At 35.9% G+C, this 13,049-nt stretch overlaps 2 protein-coding genes and 1 pseudogene across 6 annotated transcripts in view; 2 read left to right on the top strand and 1 right to left on the bottom strand.

The window, feature by feature from the left end:
* The window catches only part of LOC125248716, a 551,526-nt pseudogene that overhangs the window by 203,932 nt on the left and 334,545 nt on the right, over nucleotides 1-13,049 (bottom strand).
* The window catches only part of LOC125248584 (zinc finger protein 239-like), a 69,165-nt gene that overhangs the window by 30,803 nt on the left and 25,313 nt on the right, over nucleotides 1-13,049 (top strand). The gene's annotated exons all lie outside the window — the stretch shown is intronic.
* Nucleotides 1,007-12,714, top strand: LOC125248635 (zinc finger protein 184-like). 4 transcript variants are annotated; one of them, XM_048160694.1, is made up of 4 exons: nucleotides 1,007-1,181; nucleotides 3,656-3,849; nucleotides 7,985-9,544; nucleotides 10,925-11,163. In XM_048160694.1, exons 2-3 carry the CDS (start codon nucleotides 3,765-3,767, stop codon nucleotides 9,010-9,012), a joined length of 1,113 nt encoding a protein of 370 aa, XP_048016651.1. In that variant the 5' UTR covers nucleotides 1,007-1,181; nucleotides 3,656-3,764; the 3' UTR covers nucleotides 9,013-9,544; nucleotides 10,925-11,163. The 4 variants fall into 4 exon arrangements, with proteins under 4 accessions (XP_048016651.1, XP_048016652.1, XP_048016649.1 ...); XM_048160695.1 differs by lacking the exon at nucleotides 1,007-1,181 and adding an exon at nucleotides 6,744-6,865 and having other exon boundaries at nucleotides 3,657-3,849; XM_048160692.1 differs by lacking the exons at nucleotides 1,007-1,181; nucleotides 7,985-9,544 and adding an exon at nucleotides 11,347-12,714 and having other exon boundaries at nucleotides 3,659-3,849; nucleotides 10,925-11,173.

Here is a 13,049-nt window from a genome sequence, read left to right as displayed (position 1 = left end):
AATATGGAATTGTGGGATTACAAAATTAAGAATCTGTTTTAGATCTGCTGATCCTACATCCTGACATGCATTGCATGACAAATTGAGTTGAAGTGCATTTTATTTATAATTTTAAAAGGTTAGTTTACCCAGAAATGAAAATTCTGTCATTAGGTACTCACCCTCATGTCGTTAAAAACCTGTAAGACTTTTGTTCATCTTCGGAACACACATTAAGATCTTTTAGATGAAATCTGAGAGATGTCTGTCCCTCAGAATGCCTTTTCAACTTGATCTTTGACACTTTAAAAGTTCATAAAGAGATTGTCAAACTAATCCATATGAATTGAGCAGTTGAGTAGTCCAAATTTTTGTTACTCGCATATAAACACTTATCAGCGAACATAAGCAGAAGCTCGACCGAACCTGAATGATGCATGAGAAACAAGCCTCTTCCAGAAACTCAGTTAACAACTTTGTAAAAGTATTGGCATACTTGTAAATTTTAATATCCTGCAAGATGTAACCATAAAACCATTAGCTTTTTATGAATTGACTCTGCTAAAGAAAATGATTGCTTTGTTATTGTAATTGTTTTCTTTACAAATTTTATATCCACAAATGCAAGTTCACAAACAACAAAGTAGTTTTTTATTTAAAAGAATTTTAAAAAGTATCTCAACACTGTTTCATCCTCAGTAAATAAGAAAGCAAGTAGAACAACTTCATTTTGCAATGCTTTTAATGTCTTACCCTCTCATTTCCCCTTTTCTTTCTTAACTTTTTTTTTTCATTAGCAAATTAATATTTTTTTCTCTGTATTTTGTTGACAATGGGTGCATTGTTGTTAAAAGTTGTTTTATAAATATGTAAACTATTTTTTGCATCGATAAAAAACATTTTCGACTCATACGCAGAATTAGAGACATTTTTAATTCAATTTAGAAGAGTCAAAAAAATTTCAGATATCTGAATTGTACCTGCTCCTAGTCGAATCTGCTATTGTGTGACGTGAGACTGAATTTACTCAGTTTCTTCTCAGAGACCCTCCCCTGTTGACATCGATAATGCTACTGCTAACCGCTAATAACTGTAACTGTTAGTCTGTTGCTTTTGTTGTCACGGAGAGAAAAGCTGCTTAAGGAATTATTAAATAACATCTGGATGCATTAATATGTGGTAAAAGTTCTCCAGTATGTCAGGTATGTAACTTAGCGCTGGGATTTTAGTTCAATCATTTTGCAAAACGGAGTGTTTGTTTAATAACGATAGAGGATCGCTAACTGCTTGTTTGATTATATTTAATATACATTTCGAAAGGACAAGATTGAAGAACTGGGTAGGATTGGTTAGCATTTGTATCTAGTAGTTTTGACTACAAAGAATCGTTAATTCCAGATATCAATATCGAGTTTTTTTCCAGTCACAAAACTAATTGCAGAAATATCTCCCAAAGAAAGAAATTCATAGTCAAAAATCAACCTGAGATACCATCAAGCACGCCCTTGTGTCTGACAAACTACATGATCATCACGTTATGTGATGATAATCATCTTTCGATGTGTGATTTTAATGTTTTACACTTTAGGTTAAAGTACATGAATACACAACAGGCTACAAAAAAACATACCTGCAAACTCTCTTTTCTGACATTGAAATTGGCCATTCACGTGATTAGTGCAGATCTGAGTTTTTATTTTAATGTATATATGAAGGGAACTGTGTTCATAAAAGCATCTTCTTTTATTTTTCCTCAGTATGATGCCTAATAAAGCAGTGTTTATAAGGGCAGTGCTGCTTGTGTTCAAGAGTAACCACTGTATTTCTGCTTTTCCATAAGAACCACCTTCTGTCAGATAGTGAATTAGCATGTTCATTTTTTTCATTCAGCCTGTCTGCCGTTTTTGTTCATACAACTTTACATACATAATCATTTAGTCTCAAATGTGAGATTTATCATTTTATAACTTTTTAATATGTTAAAACTGTAAAGTTGTTTTCATATATTGTTGTCATTTTACAGTGTTGGATGTTACCATAGACACTGATGTTTCTAAACATTTTGTTCTAATATCAGAACTTTCTAACGTGATTTCACAATTTTTAGAAGATTATTACTTATACCCACCACTCCTCTCTATTCAGTCATATTGTTTATTTAGTGTCTATTTTCTGTCATCTCATTAGATTTCGGATTAATTTAGATAATAGATAATAGAACCTGTGCCCTGTTTCATCCTTATAATATCCTGGGTTATATAAAAATGAGCAACCTTCCTATTAGTAGACTATAAGTTTTACACTGTACTAATATGTAATCATCAAATTGCACTATATTTAAACTAAATTAAAGACACCATATGTGTTTGATGTTAAAGTCAGGCATAACATTATGACCCCCTTCCTAATATTGTGTTGGACCCCCTTTTGCTACCAAAACAGCCCTGACCTGTCGAGGCATGGACTCCTCTAGACCCCTGAAGGTGTGCTGTGGTATCTGCACCAAGATGTTGGCAGCAGATCCTTTAGGTCCTGTAAGTTGTGAGGTGGAGCCTCCATGGATCAGACTTGTTTGTTCAGCACATCCCACAGATGCTCAATTGGATTGAGATCTGGGGAATTTAGAGGCCAAGTCAACACCTCAAACTCTTTGTTGTACTCCTGAAATCATTCCTGAACCATTTTTGCTTTGTGGCAGGGCGCATAATCCTGCTGAAAGAGGCCACAGCCACCAGGGAATACTGTTTCCATGAAAGGGTGTACATGGTCTGCAACAATGCTTAGGTAGGTGGTACGTGTCAAAGAAACATCCACATGGATGGCAGGACCCAAGGTTTCCCAGCCGGTAAGCGACGCACACGCACCCGGCCATCCACGTGATGTAAAAGAAAACATGATTCATCAGACCAGGCCACCTTCTTCCATTGCTCCGTGGTCCAGTTCTGATGCTCACTGTTGGCTCTTTCGGTGGTGGACAGGGGTCAGCATGGGCACCCTGACTGGTCTGCAGCTATGCAGCCCCATACGCAACAAACTGTGATGCACTGTGTATTCTGACACCTTTCTATCAGAACCAGCATTAACTTCTCGAGCAACTTGAGTTACAGTAGCTCGTCTGTTGGATCGGACCACACGGGCCAGCCTTTGTTCCCCACGTGCATCACTGAGCCTTTGCCGCCCATGACCCTTTCGCCGGTTCACCACAGTTCCTTCCTTGGACCACTTTTAATAGATACTGACCATTGCAGACCGGGAACACCCCACAAGAGCTGCAGTTTTGGAGATGCTCTGACCCAGTCGTCTAGCCATCACAATTTGGCCCTTGTCAAACTCGCTCAAATCCTTACGCTTGCCCATTTTTCCTGCTTCTAACACATCAACACTGAGGACAAAATGTTCACTTGCTGCCTATTACATCCCACTCACTAACAGGTGCTGTGATGAAGAGATAATCAGTGTTATTCACTTCACCTGTCAGTGGTCATAATGTTATGTCTGAACGGTGCATAAGCAGTCAGGTCACGGAGGTTAGTTTAGGGTTGTTTTGGCATCTCCATGTGGTCCTGTTCAGTATTGCAACTTATCATATCTAACATGTAAACACGCTCTTTATAATAATTTCAGCATATTTAAATTGTTTAGTATATATTTAGTCCTTTCTTTTTGATTTTTCCAGATCTGGCCCTGTGGGTAATCCGTATCACACGGTGATCACAGTTCACACCTGAGGTGAAGAGAAGGACAAACTCCAGGTGTAGCAGCTGAAATCTGTGTGACTGTTAAAGATGGACTTTATTAAAGAGGAGATTGAAGACATGAGTGATCCAGAACCATCTGGAATAAAACATGAAGATACTGAGGAACAAATAGGTTGGTGTCCATTCTTGAATCTTCATGAAAGCCAACATATTAAATGTCATGGGTGAATATTTACTGAGTAATCCACAGTTTTGTAGAGAGGGTCAAAATGACAATTTTCACCTGAGATTTGGAACCAAATTTCAGGGGTGTAAAAATGACTTTCGAAAGATAGAAGCATCATTATTTTAGTTTTACACAGAGATTGGTAGGTCTACTAGTAAAATCTGTTGACTTTAACAGTCTTTGTTGCATTTTATGCCAATAGTGACAGTTCAAAAATAAGAAAAAGCACTTCTGCTTTTTGCCCTAAATTTGCATGCCTGTAACTTAAGGAGTATTAAAGATCTCTTAATATCCTTTTAGATTCTGGTTCTTAATCAACACTTATTTTGTTATCTTCATTTTAAAGGCTCCATATGGTTCAATCCCAGAGATATGTAGATCTTAATGTGGCTCCATGAGTAAATTGTTACATTTTCAACATTTGTAGTGGTCAAAAACCAAATGTGGGTCACTTTTCAAACAACTGTTTGAAAAAAAAAAAATGTCTGAAGAACAAATAATACTGAAACTAGAAATGTATCTTGTTTCCCTCTATCAAAAGAATTGCATACAAAATAATCTCTGAGTGCCAAAAAAATATTTTTATCTCAAGAAGTGTTAAAGATATCTTAATATAACTTTAAGATTTTTGTCCCTAAGGAACTTTAATTTTGGAATCTTCAGTTTTAAGGCCCTATAACATGGTTCAATCCCAGAGATATTAGGATGTCAGTGTGGCAACATGTAATTACAATACTTTGTATTTGAACACATGGTAGCTTCAGAAGCTGTTTAAAATCCTTTCTTCCAAATATCCCTGAAACTGATTCAAATATAGATTATTTTAAATACACTTTTGAGAGGAAGTTAATATGCCTCAACTTGACAATTTCAGTGGAGAGGTATGTTTTGATAGGGGGAAAGAAGATAAATTTCTAGTTCCAACATTATTTAATCTTCAGACATTCCCCTTGAAATGCAATAAGTATCAGCGGTGTGCAAATGAAACACATTTGTTTTCAACAAATTGATCATGGAGCTGCATAAAGATCCCCATATGTTTGGGATTCAACCATATAGAGCCTTGAAGATTTCAAAAGAAATGTGTGTTAACAACCAGCATCAAAATCATATTGAGATGTCTTTAATACTTTGAGTTAACAGGCACACAAACTTCGGAAAAACTGTATTTATGGCACTCAGATCTGTATATTCAATGCAGTTGTGTTGATAGAAAAATATGAGATACATTTCTAGTTTCAACATTATTTGTTATTCAGATATTCCTCTTTAAAAGAAAAGTATCAGCTGTATACAAACTGACCCACATTTGGTTTTTGACCACCGAAAATGTGTAGAATTTACCAATTTACTCATGGAACCGCATTAAGATCTCCATGGATTGAACCAAGTAGAACCTTTAAAATGAAGATAACTAAAGACATGTTGATTTAAGAACCAGAATTTAAAAGGATACTAAGAGATCTTTAATACATCTTGAATTACAGGCATGCAAACTTGGGGCAAAAAGCACAAGAAGTGTCACCACTGGCATGTAATGCAACAAAGACTTCTAAATTCAACAGATTTAACTAATAGACCCACCAGTCTCTGAGTAAAAAAATAAAATAACAATGCTGCCATCTTTCTAAAATAATTTGTACCCTACTGTAATTTGGCTCCAAATCTCTGGTGAAAATTGTAATTTTGATCCCCTATAAAAAAAAAAAAAAAAAAAAAAAAAGTGGAATACTCAATAAATATTCATCCATAGCATTTAATATTTTGGCTGTCATCACCATTTATGTTTGTCTTTTTCAGAATAAATATTAACAAAATCAAAAATTTGAGCTGGGGAAGTTTTCCAAATTTGGTTGATTTGACATGGAACTTTATGCCTTTCTCCACTGTCATTCTAAAGCATTTGTAAGGATGCTGATTTTTAGAGATGGTGAACGGGAACATAATTTGTGTAACATTAGCAACATATTACTACTGTTACGTGTCTGACATAGAGAGCAACACTGAATCAGTTTCTGGTTCAAACATATATGGCTGAATTAAACCAGTATTTTGACTTGCCAATCGTGTAGCGTTTACTACAGTAAAGTTGACCAACCGGATCATGTATTCCGAGCTCGTGTGATTGAATGGAGGCGGAAGTGGGAGTGTAGAGGGTGGAAAAAGGGAGATAACAACCAATAAAACAGACCTACAGCATATTAATTATACAACAAATGAATATTAAAATATGACCACGGAGAGAGTTGAGAGCACCTTGATGTATTTTAAAATATAACCTTATGACGTCAAACTCCCAAGAACGAGGAAGAAACGTGGAAGAACATTAAAAAGGTCTAATAATATTTTCATTACATAGCACTACAATCTCTTACTTTTTTGTCCATTCTTCTTTGAAATTTTGGTCTACATCATTTGTTGTGTTCATGATCAGACAAACTGCTGTCCTTAATTGCAAATATATATTTCATTTGAAGAAGACATGATGAAATACATGCACAGTGCTGTTCATGTTTAGAGCTCTTGTCTAGAGTATAATATATATCCAAAACTTGAAGCACGCTTGCTCCGGTTCGTATGTGAAATATATTATCCGCATTGCGAGCGTTGTTGAATTCGTCACGACATTCAGTGCAGAAACAGATCTCATGCGCACTCTGCGTGTTCTTACATATTAAATATTGTTATAGTCGTGTTTGAACTCTAGTGGCCTGTACCATGATGTTAGTTGAACAAACTCAGGGTTATAGGATAAGTTTCGAGTTGACAAAACCAAACCACTCCAGTCTGGCTTTGTTTGGTATCATGATGCTGATCATCAACTTTCTCTGTCAACTCAGGTTTTGATCCTGAGTTTGTGGAGCAAGTGCACATGATTGTGTGACATCAGTGGCAAACAGCCAATCACATGCCTTTCGAACAAAGAGAAACTGTGATTCACTTCTTTTTTATATTACATATGGTATGTATATTAATATTCATTGAAAATAAATGCTTAATAACTGTTAAACTAAAATTGCTTGTGTGTATTGGATTAAAAACTATATATCTCAAATATTTTTTACTTTATAGTGACCTTTAAATTGGAGAAAGAGAAACTGGGGGAGTGACTTTATTGCATTGGACATGTCAGTTTCACTTTGCTCACATCTGATTGCTCTAATTTCACTCTTTAGATCTCTTACCCAGAACATAACCTGCCCCAGAGCAGGTTAGCCGTGAAGCATAAGTTACTATGGTGATGAACACCACTAAAAGCCAGTTCATTTTCATGATACCTAAAACCTAGGATTGGCACAAACTAATATGAAATTTACCTGGCTAGCCAGCTAATCCTACAGGCCCAGTTCTGACCGCATCGTGGGAAAAATACAAATAACACGTGTTACTGAGGAAACATACACTGACGATACGTGTCCGAACATAGAGCACAGGTAAATGAACAGCGCTGAAACGGTCTTTCACGACATTTGAGCTCTCTGCTGTAATGCGATCTCGTGCATAATACAGCACAGTGATTTGATTAAACGAGTTAATTCTCATGAATAAATGTGGAGAAAAGATCAGAAGCTTCTGACATAAATTCATTCTGTCCAGCCATGGCAGCCAATCAGCACTCTGAATTAACGCATATACCTCACTTTTTGTGACATTGGTTCAACTTTGCTATTTAAACCGTAAGAACGAAATAGTTCGGAAAAACTAAAAAATTTAATTTTTTCACTTAATAATAAATATAAGTACTATTGTTGTTTTCAATGATGTGCAACCTGTACATATCTGTTAACATCTCAAAAAAATGTGTTTTAGGGTTTCATGACCCTTTAATGTAACAAAGCTTAAGTTCACCAGATTTGGTGGCTGTCAAATAATGAGCAAAATAGAGATGATAAATTAAACATAAAATGCTTCTAAATGATCACAATCCTGAATAGCTGTTGTCATCCCACATTTTAAATGAAATAACAAGAAAATTATGGACTAACACATCAAAATCTGATACTTGATAACTCTGTTACTTTCTTCTGTTAAATCAGAGTTCACTTAAACTTATTTTGACCACATAATATTTTCATTTTAGACTGGATGGAGATGAAACCGCAAAAACATGAACTGAATGAAGCAGAGGAGGAAAAGCAGAGCATCAAATCTCAAAGAACAAAAGATAATAAGCCGCACATTTGCTCTCAGTGTGGAAAGAGTTTCACACAAAAAGGAAACCTTAAGAGACACATAAGAATTCACACTGGAGAAAAACCGTTTACATGCACTCAGTGTGGAAAGAGTTTTTTCCAAGCATCAAGTCTCAGTAATCATCTACGCATTCACTCTGAAGAAAAACAGTGTGATCAGTGTGGTAAAGATTTTCATTCATCGTCACATCTAAAACAACATCTAAAAGTTCATTCAGATGAGAGGCCTCGCTTGTGTTCTTTCTGTGGAAAGAGTTTTTCAAGGCTTTATAGTTTTAATCTGCACCAGAAAATACATAATGAAGTAAGAGATCATGTGTGTTGTGACTGTGGGAAGAGCTTTATTAGAGCTGACTGTCTGAAACTGCACCAAAGAATTCATACTGGAGAAAGACCTTACAAGTGCTCATATTGTGACAAGAGTTTTGCTCGTTCTAAGAGCCTGAAATCACACAAGCGAGTTCATACTGGAGAGAAGCCGTACCACTGTACTCAGTGTGGAAAAAGTTTTACTCATACAACAGCTCTCAGAATTCATCTGCGCATTCACTCTGGAGAAAAGCCATTTAACTGTGATCAGTGTGATAAAAAGTTTATTTCATCATCACATTTAAAAAAACACCAAAACATTCATTCAGATGAGAGACCTTATGTGTGTTCTCTCTGTGGAAAGGGTTTTTCATGGCTGAACAATTTTAGACAGCACCAGAAAACACATAATGAAGTGAAAGATCATGTGTGTTGTTATTGTGGGAAGAGCTTTAATAGAGCTGGCAATCTGAAACAGCACCAAAGAACTCATACTGGAGAAAAACCTTACAAGTGCTCGTATTGTGACAAGAGTTTCACTCATTCTGGATCCCTGAAATCACATGAGCAACTTCATACTGGAGAGAAGCCGTACTACTGTACGTAGTGCACTTGTGTAAAAATATGTTGCAAGTGAGCTGCATTTGTTTTCATGTTAAATACATTCAAGTAAATAGTGTGAGATAATTAAAAGTTTTGTCCTAAAAGCACAATATTATTTTGCCATATTGGTTAAAAAAACAAATGCTTGGGAAATCTTTTAAGACTTAAAAGTTAAAGCTTCACCAGTCTACAAGTCATTGTTGTAGTTTATTTCCTTTACGCTGGATTGTGTGTAAATAGGTCTTTCTTGAATTAGATGAATTGACGTCATTTTCTTATTTACTAAGTGTACTAAATTGTCTTCTGTTAGTACTTGTAATTTTGAGAAATAAAACGCAAACAACATCTTGTCTGATGTGTGTGTGTGTTTCTTTAACTTGTTTATCCCCCCCACCCTCTTTTTCTTTTTACGTGAGTGATACCTGTTGAAATAGTTACAAGGAATTGAAAGGAAATATGAAATTTTGGGATTAAAGAAAACCTGTTTAAGATCTGCTGATCCTACAACTTGACATAACATCACAAGACAAACTGAGGTGAAATACATTGTATTTAGCATTTTAAACGGTTAGTTCACCCAGAACATAACCTGCCCCAGAGCAGGTTAGCCGTGAAGACTTAAGTTCATCTATGGTGATGAACACCACTGAAAAGCCAATTCATTTTCATGATGAAATCTGAGAGATTGTCTGTCAAACTACATAGATTTACCTGGCTAGCCAGCTAATCCTGACAGGCCCATTTTGACCGCTTCAAAAAGTTCATTAAGAGATAACACTGCTTTAGTGAGACATACACTGATGATACGTGTCAGCGATCAAAGAGCACAGTTCTTAATGAACAGCGCTGAATCGGTCTGTTCACGACAGATTGAACTCAGTCTGCTGTAATGCGATCTCGTTGCATAAAGCTAGTAGAACAAACTTTGAGTTTTAGAGTTGACAAATCCATATAAATCCAACCCGGTTTAGATCAGGTTCAACAGTCCAGCCATGGCAGCAATCAGCACTCAGTAATAAACATATACCTCAACTTAATTTGTGACATTGGTCCAGAGTTTGGGCTTAGTTCACCCCAGAATGAAAGTTCTGCCATTACTTACCCTCAAGTTCATTCAGATGAGAAGCCCTATGTGTGTTCTTGCTGTGGGAATTTTTTCATGGCTGCATCAATTTAAAGGGTTAGTTCACCCAAAAATGTAAATTTTGTCATTAATTACTCACCCTTGTGTCATTCCACAACTATAAGACCTTCGTTCATCTTCGGTACACAAATGATTTTAAATGAAATCTGGGAGCTTTCTGTCTCTCAATAGAGATCCAATGCAACTACCACTTTCAAGGTCCAGAAAGGTAGTAAAGACATCATAAAAGTACTCCATGTGACTCCAGTGGTTTAACCTCATTTTTATGAAGAGCTTTGTTTGTGCAAAAAAACACATAAATTACCACTTTATTTACGAAAATATTTATCTGTAATGCGCTTTCACATAAACATCATGACGCATACGCGTTGTTCACGTGAGAGCTGACATTGTTGTTCAAATTAATTTTTTTTTAAGTAAATCATATTTTCTTATGCACAAACAAAGCTCTTGCATTGCTTCATAAAATTTGAGGTTAAACTTCTGGAGTCACTTGGAATAATTTAATGATATCTTTCCTACATTTCTGGACCTTGAAAGTAGTAGTTGCATTGGATCTCTATAAATGGACAGAAACTTCTAGGATTTCATTAAAAATATTAAATTAAAACAACGTTTTCAAATGTGTCCGGATTAAGCTAGATTTAGCTAGATGCTACTAATTTGTTACCATCAAAATGTTCTATGTTTGAACTAAATTAAAGGCACCATATGTGTTTGCTATTAAAGTAATCCAGTATCATGTATGTTCAAATTTTTTTGATTTTTCCAGATCTGGTCCTGTGGGCGTCAGTATCACACAGTGATCACAGCTCACACCTGCAGTGAAGCTCCTCCCACAACAATTCACCAATAAATACTGGGAATATTCACATCATCCTACAAGAGAAGGACAAACTCCAGGTGTAGCAGCTGAAATCTGTGTGACTGTTAAAGATGGAGTTTATTAAAGAGGAGATTGAAGACATGAGTGATCCAGAACCATCCAGAATAAAACATGAAGATACTGAGCAACAAATAGGTTGGTGTCCATTCCTGATTCTTCATTGTTGACCACATTTTAAGTGGATTAACAAGAAAGTGACAGAACTCAACTTTGACACATCAAAGATCTGATACTTGATCCTCTGTTGCTTCTGTTAATTCAGGAGTTCATGTTGAACTTATTTTAACCACATAATATTTTCATTTCAGACTGGATGGAGATGAAACCGCAAAAACATGAACCGAATGAAGCAGAGGAGGAAAAGCAGAGTATCACAACTCAAAGAACAAAAGCTAAAGAGCCGCACACCTGCTCTCAGTGTGGAAAGAGTTTCAGACAAAAAGGAAACCTTAAGATACATATGAGAATTCACACTGGAGAAAAACCGTTTACATGCACTCAGTGTGGAAAGAGTTTTTCTCAAGCATCAGGTCTCAGGAATCATCTGCAGGTTCACTCTGGAGAAAAACCATTCAACTGTGATCAGTGTGGTAAAGATTTTAATTCATTATCAAATCTAAAACAACACCTGAAAGTTCATTCAGGTGAGAGGCCTTATGTGTGTTCACTGTGTGGAAAGAATTTTTTATGGCTGCGTCATTTTAAACTGCACCAGAAAACACACAATGAAGTAAGAGAGCATGTGTGTTGTGAATGTGGGAAGAGCTTTACTACCCCTGCCCATTTGAAAAATCACCAAAGAATTCATACTGGAGAAAAACCTTACAAGTGCTCATATTGTGACAAGAGTTTTGCTCGTTCTGAAAGCCTGACAGTACATGAGCGAATTCATACTGGAGAGAAGCCGCACCACTGTAGTCAGTGTGGAGAGAGTTTCAAATGTACTAGAGCTCTCAGTTATCATCTGCTCCGTCACTCTGGAGAAAAGCCATTTAACTGTGATCATTGTGGTAAAAAGTTTATTTCATCATCGCATTTAAAACAACACCTGAAAGTTCATTCAGATAAGAAGCCTTATGTGTGTTCTTTCTGTGGAAAGAGTTTTTCATGGCTAAAAAGTTTTAAACAGCACCAGAAAATACATAATGAAGTGAGAGATCAAAGAATTCATTCTGGAGAAAAAACTCAGACATGCTCACATCATGTATGTTGTGATTGTAGGAAAAGCTTTACTAGAGCTGACTATCTGAAACAGCATCAAAGAATTCATACTGGAGAAAGACCTTACAAGTGCTCATTTTGTGACAAGAGTTTCACTCAGTCTGCACACCTGAAATCACATAAGCGACTTCATACTGGAGAGAAACCGTACTACTGTACTCAGTGTGGAGAGAGTTTTAAACATTTATCAAGCCTTCACAATCATATGAAAGTATGTTGCAAGTGAGCAACATTTGTTGGAAAGCTTAGATAAGTACAAATACTTACAAGTTGAAGCTTCACCAATCATCCACTCTATAAAGTATAAAGTCATTGTTGTTGTAGTTTATTTCTGTCAGGATGGGTTGTATGTAAATGGGTCTTTCTTGAGTTAGATATATTCATGTCAATTTTTATTTACTAAGTGTACTAAATTGTCTTCTGATAATTCATGCAATTATAAGAAATAACAGAAACATTGTCTTGATTGATCTATTTAATGAACGCAGAGAATGAGTTATTTAGTTTTAATCACATTAATGTGTTTAAACATTATTTCTTATTACTGTGATAAATATGTTTGGGATGTATAGTATTATTGTTATCTAAATGATCAGGTCTTGTATCATACAAAGAGGTTGGAGAGGTTGGGTTTTATCCTTCATTAATAACTGCTTAGGAACAAAGCAGTACCAAAGCTTCAGATAGGGCTCAGCAAAAAAATAAATAAATATTTTTCTTTTCACTTATATGAGAAAATAACCTGTATAGTTACACTGTCCCATTTGATCTTATGCCCAAATCACCCTTA

Source organism: Megalobrama amblycephala, linkage group LG16 (assembly GCF_018812025.1).
Source record: "Megalobrama amblycephala isolate DHTTF-2021 linkage group LG16, ASM1881202v1, whole genome shotgun sequence".
NCBI classification, from domain to species: domain Eukaryota; kingdom Metazoa; phylum Chordata; class Actinopteri; order Cypriniformes; family Xenocyprididae; genus Megalobrama; species Megalobrama amblycephala.
This window is presented reverse-complemented; position numbering and strand designations above follow the sequence as displayed.

What these genes read in the sequence shown, in the direction of transcription:
- LOC125248635 (XM_048160692.1), top strand. Translation starts at nt 11,089, where the DNA reads ATGGAGTTTATTAAAGAGGAGATTGAAGACATGAGTGATCCAGAACCA. An exon ending in AGATACTGAGCAACAAATAG is followed by an intron (nt 11,174 to 11,346) that starts GTTGGTGTCCAT and finishes TTTTCATTTCAG; the next exon opens with ACTGGATGGAGATGAAACCG.